The sequence below is a fragment of the Hippoglossus stenolepis genome, chromosome 6 (assembly GCF_022539355.2).
Source record: "Hippoglossus stenolepis isolate QCI-W04-F060 chromosome 6, HSTE1.2, whole genome shotgun sequence".
NCBI classification, from domain to species: domain Eukaryota; kingdom Metazoa; phylum Chordata; class Actinopteri; order Pleuronectiformes; family Pleuronectidae; genus Hippoglossus; species Hippoglossus stenolepis.
Window position 1 is genome coordinate 10739217 of NC_061488.1, and position 18178 is coordinate 10757394.

The window sequence follows — 18178 nt, forward strand, 5'->3', positions numbered from 1 at the left end:
ACAGTCTTGAAATAAATCCAACCTTCATGGTTATAATGTTGTGTTTCAATTGAGATGTTGATTGAACCTGCTCATCCCATGGTCATTTGGAAGACGTAGTTTAGGCCTCACTGTAATGCAACAAAAAGTACCACAAAGAAAATCCTCCGAAAAAGATCGACACATCACTGAAACATTTTCAATAAAAACTGAACATCATAAACACAAGGGCTGTTGTGTGAGACTGCATCGATCCCCTTCGAGCTCGTAATTATATTAACATATATTTAAATTAAGAAAAATATGTTTAGTCTTAAAAATATACCAGAATCCGCTGTAATTCTAAATCAGCTGAATCATACTTATTTACAACTTTACATCCAGAATACATTGCTTTGAGTAGAGATGTGCTCTAACCTAAATTATCTACTAAACCAGCTCAGTTACCATGAAATGTATGTATCATCACATTTCTGATGTAACTGAGTATATTATTATTATTCTATATTTTGTTGATTAATAAAATGTACATGATATTTTGCCATCTTTTATAATTCTCTCCATCTCTAGCTGCAAATTCGGGGAAAAGCTGAAAGTAGCTCTGTGGGATTTTCTCAACCGAATGACTTCAGCTTAATGAATGAAAACATGCTGCTGTTGTTTACATGAACCACAAGGTGGCGCTGAAGACTAGCCCTCCTCCTCATCAACTGTGTTTGCTGTGTCATCTGTGTGACTGTCGACGTAATTGTTGGGGATTCAGGTGATCCCTCCGGAAGGAAAAATAATAATTTGGTTTCACCCACTATTATTTTATGAAACACAAAAAACAAGAACACTTAAAGCATTTTAGGTGGAAATCTTGGCATTATCTCCTCACAGTAGTCACCCAGGTAGCCATTTTACAGGCCATCAAAAGAAAATCATCCTGTGTTTTAATCTCATGTCCTCCTGATTCATTTAAACCTTGTGCTATTGTTACTCATGTTGATGCCACGTAAGCAGTGGTGGGTACTGATATTACTGTCTTATTTCCATAATTTTTCGAAACCATGAATTATTTACCAGGACATTTTCTCTGAGGTGCATATTTAGATGGGAAAGGAGCTGGGGTAATGAGGGCTAATTTCCCCGGTGACACTGAACCCCCCCAAAAATGAATATATTCGACCCCCCCTTTCTTAAATAGACACACACCCACTTGACTTCCATTCATTTTAGACAGCTTAACCAAAACCCTATCCCTAACCAATCAACAATGACTTTTTGCCTCATTGCCTTTGGTGCCCATGAGGTCAGCTGGTCCTGATATGGTCATGGTTTGTAGTGGGGAAAAGAAGGCAACAAAAACGAGTACACACACACACACATGCAGGTTTGCACAGCTATCATTATCAGGACTTTGCTTTGCCTTCCATTCATTGTGGACAGTGTAAACAAAACCGTATCCCTCAACTAAACCAGGACCCGAACTTAAACTACCCACAATTCACATCTTATCCCGAAAACCTTAACCAGGACCAATCAGCAATGACGATTTGCCTCACTGGTGACCGGACATTGCCCCCCCCCGCCCCTAAAAAAGTAACACGCACACCCCTTGCGGTGTTTTCCGGGATCACGCCACTGCTTCCACTAGGGAGCCACCTCTACCTCCACCACCAGCAGCAGCAGCAGTAGGAGGAGCAGCAGCAGGAGCAGCAGCAGCAGCGGCGGAGACATGGCTGATCGTCGCCGGACGGGACGGTGCCGAGAGTGAGTGAAAGTACGGGCGGATGCTGCACTGTGACGGGCCAACGATGCAGCCACGCAGGCGAGGACTCACTGCGACACACCGCCAGACGCTGGGTTAAGAGTCATCCGGCGGCCGAACACACGATCTGCCGTGTATTTTTTTTTTGCACTGCAAAGTAGTTGAAGGAACTTGTCGCAGTGGATCCATCCCCCTGCTGCCCCGGATTACCACACGCGAGTGGAACAATAGTCTCCTGCAGCACCGACACAAGCAGGTCAGTGGCAGCGGTGTGTGTGTGTGTTTGTGTGTTCACATTAATGTCAGTGCCGGGACAACAATGGAGACAAACACGGGTCCCACCACCTGACCCGACACTGCAGGTGGAGTTCAGTCCCCACTCGTTGAAAACAAACGTGTCTATTGGGAATGGATCACGCTGCGTAAAATTGCGCGTCTGTGAGCCTGACGAGTACTTTTCTTTTCAAGATTCTCGCTGCAGGAAATCCCAAATCTCAGAAAATGCAAAGTGAGAAACACCAGGAACGGGATAACCGACTCGCTTTTAATTCCCCAGGGTACTGTACTTGAAATCTATCGTTTTTTGTGCTGCTCCAACACATGTAAACACACGTTTTAAAACTAGTTGATCCCACTCCTGTTTCCCCTTCGAGCTCCAGAGGTGGGCCGCCGGGAGGCTGTGCAACTTTTCCCCTGCCCTGCCTGACTCTCCTCCACCCGGATACGTGTGTCAGGAAAACACGGGGAGTAGAGGAGCCGACCGAAAAAGGCCTGGTTTGGTTGGTGGGAAGGTGGAGGTGGAGGAATCTCTGTGGCGATATGGCCAAACACGAACCATCACCGCGAGTTTACAACGAGTCCTGTGACATTTGGTGCACACGTATGTGCGCCCGGCCTGCGGCAGAGTTAAACCCGGGACACCGTCAGTCCGGTCCAGAGCTGCGGTCCTTCAGTGTTGTGCACAACCTCGTGGGTGTTCCATCGATTTCCATCTGTATTTTAACCCCAGTACAGGCGAAGCACTTATACCTATAGCTGAAAATCACATGTGTGTTTCTGAGCAGCATGTTTAGGGTATCATTTAGCACTGAATTATTTATGTCCATCTCGGTGTGGGACGTCCAGATTGACAATCATGCGCATCCTTCAGTGCCTTTGCCCTTGTGTTGCTCTCCAATAGCAACATCTCAGTATAAACCCCAGACCAATAACAGCCGTGTGTTTTTACTGTGTATATTTCATCCCAGAACTGCCTTATTACAATAATGACACCCTTACTAAAGTGTTGATAAGGGCTCTGGTATATATTTTTCAACCGTTACAAAATATACATAATTTCACCACTTTAGGGATTATACAGTCTTACTTTTTGGCACCGTGACAGTTACTGTGCAGTTTCCCCTGCATCTATGTCCTCTATGTTTGAATGTCAGCAGTTGTCCACCCCTCTGTGGTTTAAATTGTGACATTTATTAACCAGGGAATGTCCCCAGCTCACGGACACCAAAAAGTCAGTTTTTATAATAATGATACTTAGTAAAGAAGTTTTGTCTTGCCAGTTACTCAACATTGTGTTTTACCAACTTGGGGTGGAATCATATCACGATGACAATGATTAGGCTACTATATATTTTCATACAATTTCACTCTGCAAAGCAAATAACATACATATATTGCATCCTTGTCCCACATCCTCATATGGATTTTAGCAACATCATTTAGCCCCAACTGAAGTTTTAGAATTGGGATAGTTAAAGAATATTTCTGCACTTTGAATCAGTTCTCCCTAAAATCCTAGAAAAAGCTTCAGTGACTCTACCTCCATATTTTTGGAAGCATTTCTGATCTTTTTGCAATTTTGTTTTCATGCTTCTTTTGGTAACTTGTTAAATTAATATAAATATTTTCATATTTTACTCTGGAGTTTCAGGTTAAGTAACAGACAAGATGCTTATTTTTGGGTTATCTGTTGGTCTATCTGTGTGGACATGTGTAGGATTCTGTAGTTGGGCAGATTTGTGCATTACTCATTCATCCTCAGGCCACTGTGCCAAGCAGCGTACTGAGTGCCACTGAGTGCCTGCTCCGCTCTGCCACATTGTATTTGTGGGCATGCATGCGTGTAATTCATGTGCCACTGAATTGCAGAAGAATGCCTGTTTGTTTGTGATGCAAAGCAAAGGGCTAAGACAATATCTGGTTAAAACTAAAATAATCCCTCGTTCACACAAGCTGTCAAAAACCTCTGCTCTTATAAAAAACTGCAGACTCAGGTCCTCTGGTCGATTCTTTCTTAAACCTCGGAGAGTCTAAGAAGAGGCAGAGGAATCCCAGAGCTGAGCTGGCAAGGATCGCATGCTGCAGTGCTGTGTGGCATCCCAAGCACCGGAGGGCTGGAAGTTTCTTACAATTTAAAGTGTGTGTGTGTGTGTGTGTGTGTGTGTGTGTGTGTGTGTGTGTGTGTGTGTGTGTGTGTGTGTGGGCGCGCGTGGGGAAGAGGGGTGGGATTGGGGATATAGGACAGAGACAGAGAGATGATAATTGTGAATTCTCAGCTTTTCGGCTCTTCTCGGCTCTGTTTCCTTTTTAAAATAAAATCTTTTCCCATCGGAGACAGAAGCTGCGGTTCCAGCCTCGTTCTGTAACCTAGCAACCCAAATGGTGTGTGTCTTGAATAAATTCCGACTGTGGTCATCCTCTGACCTCCTCGGGGGGTGTGTCCGTTGGCCTCACCTCCATGCTACCACATCCATGCAACCACCCAGACATATACATGTGGAAACAGATGTGCGACACAGACAGGCTGCTCACAGACACACTTATAACTGAGTGCAAAGTTGGAGGAAGGTTTTATTTCTTCACTCCTTGGTATCACTTGCCTGTTAACCCTCTATGGTGAACTTATCAAGCGCGCGGTATAGTTTGTTCAAGCACAACTAAAACTAAAAGTGTATTGTGAGTAAGAGCGTCCTACATCCTCTGGAGTGAGTCCCTCTGTCGGGTGGGAGTTATGTATCAGAGGTGTTCACGGTTTTCATGGTGTGTGGTGAGTGTGTCCTGCACATGGAGCCACATGTCCAGTCCCACTCACTGATGTGCCTCCACCAACCTCCTCACGTTGCCACGTCCGTCAGCACCAGGCCACAGTTACTCTTCTAAAACTCTCTGGAAGTGTTTTACATTATTATAAGTCTTGTACTAAATGCAGCCTAGTTTAGTTTATTTGCACTGAGCTACTAGTGAAGCAGTGTAGCAAATATTAAACCGATATCGCAACTTAATTTAGCTTCACAACTATTCATTAAAGCAACTTTAATGGACTCATCAGGCAGAAATGTTTGTGTTTTTGAATAATTAAATACAATAAAAGATCAAAGAGATTATATAATTAATGCACAATGATTCTAAGCTAATCAAAAATTTAAAAGCTTATTAAAATCAGGAAGAAGTAGAAAGTTATTAGTAAATTTTGAGCTTATTTTTCTGTAGCATACAGGACAGATTCCACCATATTTCACCTTTTGTATGAATAAAATAGGAGATCTCAATTACATATTTAACATACAGTGGCACCCTGAAGTGTTTCTCTCGATGGCCTGCTGGGTAATGAGTTTCCCACTGCATTATGGTGTGGGCTATTGCAACAGAGATAAGACGACTGTGAAATTAGTCACTATTGTGTGTCTGTGTGTGTGCAATGGTGGAGGCAATTGTGTGTTGATAACATTTATCTGGGTTATTAGGTGTGCATTGTATTATCGGCTGTTCCCACATAACATGAGTCATTTGTGATTCTGGAGGACGAGGATGCCTGAGGACAATCCAATCTTCTCGTCCGCACGTTATTATTCTCTAGTGAAGAATGGGAAAACATGCAAATGAGGGGGGAGGTAGAGTCATTCATAGTGATAATCCAGGGGTGACTGATGATATGAAATGAATGCATGAGATGCTGCCCTTTCACTCTATTGTTTCCTTCTCTAACTTTTTTATGTTTTTTCATTTCGGCTGAGGTTCATACATCCAACTGGGCTCATGTAAACTGGCAGAGGCAACGTTGATAGCAATGGATACTTGCCGAAACGCATCTTCTGGTGAAATAAAGCCAGTCGTCCTGAATGAGGATTTGAATTCCCTCAGAGCACTGCCTGTCTCTAATAGGCCTGAAAGACTGAGAGCCTGAAAGGATGAATGGCTTTTGTTGAAGCCTCCAAGGTTGGACACAAAGAGAATGGCAGGGGGTGCCATGTGTGTTTGTGTGTGTGTGTGTACGGACTTGTGAACGTCAGCTCCCGAGCCCTTATGAGTTAGATGGAAAGAGCAGGAAGTGGAGAGGAGACAGAAATACTCTACCTCCAGGCCAGTCAACACACAGTTATGCAAACGCACACATAACGTACATATAACCGTATTTTAAATGTCTGCTGAAGGGCACTTTTTACAATATGTAATGTTGAAAGCTCACTGACCAAATAACACACATAGTTGGGTCGCCATTGAATATAAAGAGCACTTTGCTGGAAAAATAATGTGTACTTTTCTCAACGTTTATTTTAAGGATGGGACGCTTCTCTCTTCTTTAACCACATTTATGCTGCAGAGTATTTAAAACCAACTTCATATTGTCATTGTCATTTTGTCAAAGGACTGCAAAAGAGTCAGCCACAGATAATGAAGAACTTAATTCTTGTGTCATTGCATTAGAATACATTAGATGTTGGTTTACATCATTATGGATAGCTGATGGAATGAAATGTGCTTCAATCACATCTCAACTGCTCTTGTCTCAACCAGCTGGGGACCGTCACAGTCAGCCATTCACATGTCATTTTTTTTCATCTGTCTCTCTAGGCCTGTCTCTCTCTCTCTCTCATTTACTTTCTTTTATTCTGCAATGTTTGCACTTGGGATACATAACAATGAGAACACGCTGTGTGAGCAAACACAATCGTCGGGCGCCCAAAGAACTGCAGAAAATGCGCCGAGGCTGCACTGCGGTAGTTTGACTGTACAATGAAGATTAAACGGGGCAGCGTGGATCCGTTGATGGTTGTAATGAGAACAATGTCTATTACTGTGATGATGGGGATGCAGGTGGTGCCGGTGATGATGATGATGATGATGATGATTATAATGATGATGTTGTTTGGTTGTTGTGTTCCCCTCCTCCTCCTCAGCCTGTGGGCCCCGGTGTAGTGGTCGAGAAGATGGACCGGATGAAGATAATCAAGCGGAGGCTTTCCATGTCTCTCCGCAGCGCTCGGCCCGTCGACGAATCACTGTCTGAACTGGCAGAACAGATGTCCTTGGACGAGCCGACCACAGCCAGGGACAATGGTGAGACACGTAAACTCGTACGCTGCCATGCAGGTATACACAAGTATATAATATGTATGCATTAACTCCATAGTAGAGTAACTTAGTTCTTAAAGTTAGGGTTGGTAAGTTGTTTTTTATCTTATTTGTTGAAATTAAAGTCCCAATAGCCATCAATAACTAAAGTCGTCCACGACCGATCATTTCATTGAGGCTGAGTAAAAGTATTTCCTGGTGTACCTGTCTGTTACTGCCTGCCGATGCTCTAACTGCACATGGCAAGAGTCTTTAGCCGATGAGACATGCACAGCAGAAGCAGAGGTGATCACCAGAAGTTAGCGAGGGAGTCACAGAAAAGTCGTCTTCTAGCAGTTGTCAGTGCGCGTTCCTGTGTTTTGGCGCCGCAGCTTTGACGAGAGGGTGTAGCCTGCTCTTGCAAGCTTTTCCAGGATTACCAACCCTAGCTTTAACAGAAGAAAAAGCTTTTATATGGCGGGTGGGGTAGCACGGATTGCCTTTATGATGAAGAGAAGCTCTGTCACCTCCATAACCGTCTTGGGAGTCACACAATGATTAGTGGAACTACAGCATCAGTTATGGTGAGTGCTTCACCACACAGGAGCAGGCAAGCCACGTGATTTAAAGAGCAGTTTCATAGTTCCTCCAACATTTCAAGATGTCATGTCTTCTTTTTCAGCATTTACTGATTGAAAATAATGGTGTACTAGAGGTTGTAACTGGTTATTGCAGGAGATGCATGAAAGTCGTATAAAGTTATGGGAGCTGATGAAATTTATTGAACTGTACTTCACTCTTGTATGTTTTCAGTTTTATATTTTCAGTTTATTTTCAGTTTACATACGTCAGTGGACGTATGTAAGTATATGTCCATAGCTGTGTCTCAATTCAGCTTGTCCCGCCTTTAAAGCTGTCGCCTAGCAACAGAGCTATGGACGGAAAAGTTATTCTGTTCATTAAAAACGTTTTTTAAAAAAAAACATGTGTACCATTAGGTACACATGTTAGGTACTTTTCTGTCTCACTTGCAGCCGCCATTACCTCTTTGTAAAACAGTTAGCATCTGAAGCGGAATGAATCACGGGATATGTTGGAACGGGTAGCATCCTGCGGGCTCGGGGGTGGAAGGACGTATTTGGGACAGCCTAGTTGTGCCCCTGAGGCGCAATCACTCTTTAAATGCAGCCTCCGAAGGATGCGGCTCCTGAATTGAGACACTGCTCATGTTTCAAAAATGTTTGTGTGTTAACATTTAGGAAAATGTGAAACTCTTATGAGGACACAAAAAGACACACACACACTCTCAGAATGCTTCACCTGAACTTTCACACTCACTGGAGCCATGTTAACATTCATCATCCTCACCTCATCATCACTTCTGTCACCATCACTTCACTGTTCACCTCACTTCATCAGACTGACAGGAGTAGCACACTGGAAATGTATTTGAACACACAACCTTTCGTTGTCAATTTGATTAGTCAATTTGTGTTTTCATGTGAGTTTAAGAAAATGTTTCATATCGGAGAAGAATGTGCAAAAAGCAGCGTCATTCTCAGAAAGTCTGGGTGCCATCTGGTGGGCAACTTTCAGGACTGCAGGTCCGCAGAGTCCTCACCTGACATACAAACATGATGCGTGTGTGTGATCATCCATCTTGGTGCGTGTTCACGTCTTTATCTTGCTCTCAGGCAGAAACCAGGTCAGAGCATAGAGCATTAAACACACGGATGTGCCGTTCTCTTGTCAAAGAGAAAAGACAAAATCAGGAGCCAGACACGTTTCAGTGTTCAAATATAGCTGTGTCTGTTTTTTGGGCTAGATGTATTGGCTCGGAGTTTGGGTACAAGCAGCGATAATGTTTGTTTGGTGTTGCTGTCATTCCAGCTCCTGGGCTGCAACATCTATATCCACCTGATTAATTTCATTCCCTGCCATCGCTCCTCTCTTCCTCGTATTTTTACTTCCCTCTCTTTCGTATTTAACAGCGCGAGCTGAGTGAGTACATTTCCAGAGAGCGCGAGGAGCAAGGAAGAGGCGAGGGATGGGAGTGGGATGGAGGAAGTGATGTAGGGGATGAGGCGAGGGACATTAAACTTTAACCACGGCTATACATCTTTTACTTATCCTCCTCTGTTGACCTTTTCCCTCGCTGTATCACCCTCCTGACCCCCCACATCTCTATACATCTTACTCAGATGGTGCAAAAGGGTGGTGGGAAAAAAAATTCTTACATTTTTCAAAGTGCTAATTAGAAACCATGTTGAGGCTGCTGCTGGCCTCAGATCGGGTTCCTTTTCTTGGAGGACTTAGATGGGTGTTACTGGAGGCGAGAGACTGGGAGGGAATTGTGTGAGGATTTTAGGAGAACATTAAACTCTGATGCTCTGGGATCACAGTGGAATTTACAGTGCAATGTGCAGGAAATTGGGGATTATTATGAAAGATAGGAGATGTGACATGTGGGCTTCCAACCACATTCTGCGAAAAGGAATCATTAATGCTTGAGAGAGGTGAAGGAAACGTTGATGTATGCGTCCTGACAGGGTTTGTGAGGGTATTTAGCTTTGAAAGAGCCTTTTATTTGTCCATAAGCTTAAAATAAGACCCACAGACTTCAATTCAGTTTCCTTAATATATTTTCCAGTCCCCCCGTCAGTGATTTGGATTCTCCCTTATCTCTGTGGTCTGTTTCCTACAGTGTGTCTGCTAGTTTTTCATGTGCATGCCTCTTTTTTTGTTTTAACTCTCTGTTCTCTTGATCACCCTATGACTCAGCATATTTTCCACGACGCACGTCACACACACTTTATATACGTTCCATGGTTACTTGTTTTTCTGTGTGCCACGACTGTTCCCTCCTCTAACATGAGTACCGCAGCTGTATGTGTTCCCACCCTTTTATCTCGCAGCACTACATATTGTACTGTTCCTACATGTTCTGCTGCCTCTCTGTGTCTGCTCTGTGTATGACCTTGTGTCGTCTCTTTTCCTCTTTCTCTTTTCCTCCTGTTCTCTCCTACAATTCCTGCCATCTGCCTGTTTGTATTTTGCCGCCTCTGTCCACCCTTCCCCGCTTTTCTTCCATCTTTTCATTCATTATTTTCCCGTTTTACTTTGCCTCGCCTTTTCTCTCCTCTCACTTTGTCCACCTGCTGTCCTTTGGAGTTTTCTCTTCTCCTTCTCGTCTTCTCTGGTATACTCTCTTTTTTCTGTTTCTTCCTGTCCCTGGCTGTCCGTCTGCATCGTGTGTCTCAGAGCCCATGGTGGTGTGCGCCATGCACCCTCCTGCCTCCCATAGTGCTCCCTCCTTCCTGCGTCAGTACGCTGGTCATCTGGGCCGCACCGCCCTGCGCAGAGAACCAGGTGGGGGGCTGGAAAGAGACAGAGCCTACCTGAGCCTGCACAGGACTGGATCTCTGGGTACACACTCACACTCACACTCACACTCACTCACACTCACACTCACACTCACACACACTAACACAGTGATCTATGCATGCAATCATAAGCACACAACAACCATATAGCTGCAAAAACCAGTGGTGGAAAATAACAAATTACATTTACTGAATTACTGTTCTTATATTTCAGGTAATTTTTGTGTGTGTACTGCCTTTGAGTGTTCCTATTGTATATTTCCTTATATTCAACTACATTTACAAAGCTGATATTGTTAAATGTAAAAATTGTACAGCTACAGTCAGTACATGTACGAGTGCAAAAACATATTTACTGTCACAAACTGGATATCCGCCCAACATTTACCACAGATCTAAAAGGCTAAAAACACTAATGACCTTAATCCAACATTCACAAATGCATGCACGTGTTCACAACACCCCCGCACTCTCGATCACTTTTTCCTTCTGTCTCTCTGCATTATGTAACGGAACGCGTTGTCTGTGGTTCCATGGATCCCAGTAATCTCATTTCCCACTGTGGCAGAACGGATTACATCAGGAAGGAAGGGGAAAGTCGAGGATGGAGGGAAAGGGAGGAGCTGAAGATGTCCGATGGGTTGAGAATGAAATGAAGCTTGGAAAACAGCGAGAGATGGATTTATAGGGGGGCTGAGCGATAGGGAGGGAGAAATGAAAAAGTACAGATGAAAGGAGGGAGCGGCCGGCTGAGTGGTATCGGAAGTTCCACAATGGCTCCTTCAGGAGTTCTATTAGCTTTGTACTTTGTATCCCCCGAGTCCTTGGCTGCATGAACTGCTGATAGATCACAACAAGACTACTTGATTCATTGAACTCTGGCTGACAAGATAACGAGTCCTGTAACTGGAGTGTGATAAGAGTGTGATTTATGAAACTTAAACGTACTACACAGAGTTTTTAACTGGTTATGAAACAGTCTCATTTTAATATTGCTGACATTTTATGACCTACAACAGCAAAGGGAGACAATCAGAGACAACATTTTATTTTTCTATGAACTATTCTCATTGTCTGTGGTTGGGTCCGACCACCTCATGAACAGCACTAAAACTAAATTATAATGTTGTCGTATTACAGCAATCAATCATACAGCAACAAAAGAAACATTACCTCATTGCTCTGCGTCCTGCAAACGCCTGTTTGTCTTTTTTTCACTCCTTTAAAAACAAACACACGCTGGCTAAGACAGGAGACGATAGAAACATCACAGTGTTTGTCCAGAGAGGAGCCAAAATCTAAGAAAATTTTAAGTTCCTTGTCGGGGCTTTATATGATCCTCCTAAAGAAATATGGACAGCAGCATAGGGGTGGGTTTCATTTGAACATCAGTGCTGTTGCTGATATGATATCTGAGTTTCAGTACCAATACAAAACAATACATTTTAGTATAAAACAGTATAAAAATGTTTTCAACAAAACATAATTTTCCTTTTGACAAAAGAAGCCAAAGTCCTTGAATGTTGCCTAAATCCACAAGAAGATCTTACTACTAGATCTAGACTACATACAGTACAATTTAATAGTATTCAGATGCAGCCAATACTATAATGGATGTAGTTAATGACAGATATTAGAACATGAAAAATCTACATGTTTAAAGTAATTTCCAATGCAGAGCATAAGAGATGATAGTTTGAGAATATGGAAAATAGTGCCTGACTGTTACTGATTATAATGATAGTTTAGTTAAGCAGATCTAATTATCATAGTGACAATATTGGCCAATGTTAATTCAAAGACAGTAACGGTTTTCTGACATGTTCCCAGTGGGACATGTTATAATTAAATTGAATGAATGGCACTCAATAGAGCGCTTACCTCCACCAAGGCCCAACAGTCCCCTTAAATTAAATAAAGCTGCATTGCACACTCAGAAATATCAGTTCTGGTTTAAAAAAATCAAAAAAAAATCAAGATCCATGAATTATTCCCTGGGAAATTGGTGAAAGTGTCAAAAAACTCACAATGTTGAAAAAAGTGATAATAAATTCACCTTTTTTCAGATCCTTGCCCATATTTAATGGGTTCTTCCTTTACCCACGTCTCATCCTTCTACCAACTTAGATGAAATCTGTTCATCTGTTGACAAACAAACCAACTAACAATCAGACATCGGTGAAAGCTCCTTGGCGGAGGTAATAAATAAGCAGTCATTCTTCTTTCGTTTGGCTTTTGTCTACTGCTGACAGGGAAATGTGTAGAAATATATGAGAGTGACTGTGAAGTCCACAGCTGTCTATGAGCTTAAAAGCCTTTAAAAAGGGCAAAGCTTGACTCAGACCTGAGAATAGATGCTACTCTATTATTAAAACCTTGATAAGGTGTAGTTTGAAATGTTAAGAGGTTCACTGTGTGTGTGTGTGAGTGTGAGTGCGAGTGCGAGTGTGAGTCAGTGAGTGTGTGTTTCCCACTGGTTGGTCTCGCTGACTCACTGCGTGCCACTCAGCAGTCGGAGCACGTCGCAGCCTTTAATAGAGCAACATGATGATGCAATCTCTCTCTCCTGCTGCAGATTACCCACCCTTTCTCTGCTTTCTCTCCCTCCTTTTCAGACTTGCTCTATCCACCCCATTCGTTTAACTACGTTTTTTCATCTGAGTAGGGCTGACTGTAGGGTTATCCGTGCGTTTTAGAGGTGTTGGGCCAGTAGCCAGCGCACGGAGCGCTTTTACAGGTTTGTGATTCATCTGTTGCTAGCCGGGCCAACGCTCACTCCCACCACCGTGCACACTGTACTTACAGGCAGGAAAGACGAACACTGCACTTTTCATTCCAGCTTTTTCTGCCACCGACTCACCTCTCCCCCTCTGTGAAGATGTCTGGTTGCACTGTTGAGGATTAGTCGGCACCTCCTGTCTGTTTTGCTGAGAGAGAGGAGTCTGCTGAAAAGCTGCCCGGCTCCTCTCGGAACACGTCGCGGCCGGGCTGCTATTCCTGATACTGTCACAGATGTCTCCTCGTTCTTTTCTCTCCTCTGCCTCTTTCTCACCACATATATCCAAATGCTATATTTAACCCCCCGATAAAATCAGAATGGGGCAAAGATAAAGGATGGAAAGCTTTTCAGACCAGCCTTATCTCTTCCTGTGTATTGTGCACCATGAGAGACCTTGTTTGTGCCAGGGATTTAATGTAATGCATTAACACTGCATTAATCCCTGTGGCCCACTTGCCCTCTTTCTCCCCCCTTCACCCATCCATTTACTCACACTAACCCTCCACGCTCACTCCCAGATTGGGTTTAATAAGAACAATGGAGTGGACTCCTTTTTTATGTAGTTCGTCTTCTAAGCTTTTATGTGTGCTGCTGCGGCTCGCTTAAGGGTAAAGGATGCTCCGCAAGGATTCCGGGGATTTTCAGAGTAGGTAGGAAAGAGAGGAGGGGATAAAGCATTTGGGACCAGCACAAGAGGAGCTGGTAGCTTACAGTAGGCACTCTGGTCCCAGTAATTGAATAATAAGATTCCTTAGATGCAGATAAAAGGTTTAGATGTAATTACTGCAGTCTAAATTCTCCCTCCCCTCCAGCCTCGTGTGCATTTCTCTGTGCGTGCATGTTCCTCTGGGATGTTATATGCACTCTAAGTTTTATCGTCTCACCAGTCTGGAGGCAGACTATCCAATTTATGATTTAAAAAAAAAAAATTATAATAAAAAAAGATGAAAAACAATATATTTTAATTGTAATCTGAAATGTAGGTGAGCAAATATGGAGAATAAAGATGTTTATAACAAGAAACGGTGAGAGTGAATGAGACCTTGAAGGGAGATAAAAGCTGCGTGAAGGAGGCTGTAGAGGGCAAGAGAGAAATCTTTGGCCTACAGCCGCATGTGAATATAAAGAGACAGTGATGGGTGAAGGGATGAGCTTTTGTCCTTGACATTTTACACAGCATGAAAGTCGAGGATGCAGCACTCTACATCAATATATGTCTGTCAATGCACTGTAAATGGCCATTACTCTTTACTTGAATCTAACCTAATGAACCAGTGTCATGTAGGTTTTAGATTTAAAAAAATACAGCATGCTTGTAGACAAATATTCATTTTAATATGTTCTTCACACCAACTAATTAAATAAAGTAAATATGTTTTCAAGATGTGCTGAGTAAACAGGATGGCGATGAGCTCATGTATGTACTTATCTAAGTTAATTGTACCATCACATTGTGTCTGCTGCCAAGTCTGGTTGTGTATAAGTACATCTTTATTGACATGCAGGGTGTGTGAGCCTCTGTGTTTTGTCAGTGAAGAGACAACCTGGTTATTGACATGAAGGGAGAGGTGAGGTTTTAACCCTAACGGAACACATTTGAAGAACAGTTTTGTTTAATGTTCTAATCCTTGAGATTATGGTGAGGGAAGATGGCATTTAATACTTTTATCTTGCTGACATTTTGGATGTAGTCGCCATTCAATGCATTTATTTAAACACTTATGATGTTAGTTTCTATGGCGGCGAGGTCCGTTTTATGGGGAACCTATGGAAATATGCATGCAATTTATGCACTGGTAGTCATGGAATGTTAATCAAAAATACACATGCGTGTCTCATAAGCTGATACAGTTGAATCGTCCTTTGTCGCCTTATGCCTCCATCTGTTTTTCTCAAAAATACATTCCCACTGCCATAATCTTCTGAATAAAAGATTCACATTTTTCCCATGAAATAAGAAGGGTCCCAGTTCAGATCCCAGCTTGGCAGGGGTCTTCCAGTGTGGAGTTTGTATGTCCTCTCCGTGCTTGTGTGGCTTTCCTCCAGGTACTCCGGCTTCCTCCCACAGTCCAAAGACATGCAGACTTGGGTTAAGTTAATTGGAGACTTTAAATCTCTGTATGTTGGCCTTGCGATACGCAAGCAACCTGTCCAGGGTGTAACCCCCCCTCTCGCCCAATGTCAACCGGGATTGGCTTCAGCTAACGCCTCCGCAACCCTGGAAAGATTAGCAGTACCTCTAGAAATGGATGGATGTGTTGGCTACAGAATTAACTTAACGGTCCAGTGTGTAAGATTTAGGTGAAAGGGATCTATTGACAGACATTTTATATAAAATAATGCTAGTGATGATCCATCTAAATTATACCAATTGTTGTTTTATTTACCCTAGAATGGGCCCTTTATATTGAAATACTTTATATTTACATCGGGGGGTGGGGGGTCCTCTCTATGGAGGCCGCCATGTTTCTTGTAGTAGCCCAGACAGGACAAACTAAACATCCTTTTGAGTTTTTATGAAAACTGAAGGTTACCACAGCTTCTCTTTCATGTTTGGAAGGGGAGGATGAGGTGAGGTATTCAGCTGCAACATGCAACTTCACCACTTTATGTCACTAAATTCTTCACACTGCAACTTTAACTGGAAAAGTAAGTAGTAACTATTACTTTTAAAATGCCTGCAATGGAGTATTAAGTGTAATAGATTGATATGGATATATGGGTTAGTAATAGATAGATAGATAGATAGATAGATAGATAGATGCATGCATGCATGCATCCTGTAGTCGTAGATAGTTGCCTTCCTTGATTTGTACACAGACTGTAATCATGCATCGTCTGTATGCTCTGTGTGTGGCAGAGCGATGCATGTGTGCGGTCTTGAAGGGCATGTGCAGTAACTATGTGCAGTGGCACGTGCAGGGGAGCACTTGTGTATGTGTGCGCAGGTGGTGGATAAATAATGGCCTGTGCTTCAGGTCCACGGGGAACGACGGAGAAGGAAAACGGAAGGTAGAGGGAAAACGTATGAGAGGGAGAAGATGGGAGCTCAGGATGCCAGAGGCGTCACTCAGGGTTTCAATTTCTGTGCTAGAGTGCGATAAGGACGAGGAGGCGCAGAGGGTGTGGAGGAGGGAAGGAGCGAGAGAGAGCAGGCAAACGAGATGGAGCGATAGAGACGGAGTGAAAAAAAAGAGGCTGATCAGGCAGAAAATGTTGTCATTGGCTCCCGAATAGGGAAAAAAAGAGCAAGACTGTACTGTATATTTAACACCATCTCCTGAACCAGACAGAGATGGGAAGAGCGAGGGTGGGAGCGAGATAGAGCGAGAGATAATGCTATCATATAGGAGGGAGGAGACTAATCGCAAGGTGAAGGGAGGGAGCAGGACGACCAACAACACTGGAAACACTGCTAGGGGCGCCAGAGGCAAGGAGGGAGCAGCCGAGAGACGGGGAGAGCGCTACGACTGCCTGAACAGAGTGGTGGGCTGCATAACAGAAGGAGGAGATCTGAGAGAGGAGGAGAGAAAGAAGACTGGGCGCTGGACTGTAAAGGGGGAAAAAAACAGAGAGAAAGCTTGAAAGGAGGAGCTGGGAGCCGAAGAGGTCAGATAGTTTGAAGAGCAGACAGATGACAGCCTTTTACTTCCTGGAGGGAGAGTTTTGAGTCCCTGTGCTCATGTGTTGTTTCAATGGAGACACAACACCTATTATTTTGAGATAGATGATGGGTGTAACAGTTTACAGCTGGCGCGTGTTCGGACAGTGTCTGCAGCGGTTTGCCTGTACCTGCACAGTGTTTGACCTTCCTTAGTCAGCAAGCAAGCGTGAGACTGCGGAGAGAGGAAAAGAAGAGAGGGAGTGTCTACAGGAAGAGAGAGAGAGAGAGTCAGTTAAAGTGGAGTAGCAGCCGAGGGAGTTGTTGTATTGTTCTTCGTGTGCCGGTGCAACCTGCACTGTCCTTCCAATGTAAGACTTGCGCATGTGGTTCACCTGGAAGGAAGGAGGCAGCGTGAAGAATAGATTTGATCCATAATTAGTGACAGCTCCTTGTTTCCCCCCCCTGACAGGTCAACTGAACTGAAATGATCTCAACTGGGGCCTCTATTTCTTGACAAAATCTCTCGGTGAAATGTATTTTTGAGGTTTTTATACGCACCTCTCGGCTGTAGCGCTTTGAATTCTCTGGAACGATGGATACGTCGGGCAACCCCCAAGGTTGCCCCGCACGTGCTCCCATCAGGGTGGGAGACTCCAAGATAGAGGAACCTAAAGTGGGAGATGGGGCGAGAATGGGGGAGAGAGACGCCCCGCTGAGGCTGTCGCCCTTCCGCATGCTTCGAGTGCTAGACTCGCGTCTTGGTCCGGGACTCCGTATCGGTGAGTCTCATCGCTGACAGCATCAAGTTCATCTGCATGCTGATCTTCCATCGGCTCACAGGCAAACAAATATACTGATCACGTAACAGCAGTTTTCATATATATAGTTTAATACATTTGGGTAAAACATTGTTCAATAGATTAGATAGTTTGTGTCATAAAGTCTTAGAATAATTGTATTCTCATTGTATTAGCACATGTAATATGTCTGTGTATATATGGAAATATGAAGTTAAGATCAATCTCTGAGTCGGAACACTTTGTGTGTGTGTGTGTGTGTGTGTGTGTGTGTGTGTGTGTGTGTGTGTGTGTGTGTGTGTGTGTGTGTGTGTGTGTGTGTGTGTGTGTGTGTGTGTGTGTGTGTGTGTGTGTGTGTGTAACTTCAGGGAACCAATGAACTCCTCAGAGAAGTGAAGAGGCCATCAAGCTCTTCTTCTTTTGAATTTTTAATTCACATGCTTTTTAGCACAATGACTGCAGCATCTGTATTCCCACTACTCACACAAAAATATGCCAGACAGTATGATGTGCTGTGCTTACATTACAAGCAGTTTGAGAAATTGGCCTAAG

The 18178-nt window shown here is 43.5% G+C and overlaps 1 protein-coding gene across 7 annotated transcripts in view; it reads left to right on the top strand.

Annotated features, from left to right (window-relative positions):
* The first annotated feature begins 1604 nt into the window (after positions 1-1604).
* The window catches only part of LOC118110716 (cyclin-dependent kinase 17), a 38736-nt gene continuing 22162 nt past the window's right edge, over positions 1605-18178 (top strand). For 4 of the 7 annotated variants that reach the window (XM_047340254.1, XM_035158703.2, XM_047340256.1 and 1 more), the window contains exons 1-3: positions 1605-1988; positions 6910-7069; positions 10325-10489. In XM_047340254.1, coding sequence (XP_047196210.1) covers positions 6940-7069; positions 10325-10489 — 295 coding nt within the window. In that variant the 5' untranslated portion in view covers positions 1605-1988; positions 6910-6939. Of the gene's footprint in view, positions 1989-6909; positions 7070-10324; positions 10490-16081; positions 17609-18178 lie in introns of those variants that run through there. The other 3 variants (XM_035158708.2, XM_035158709.2, XM_035158707.2) reach the window with 2 other exon arrangements.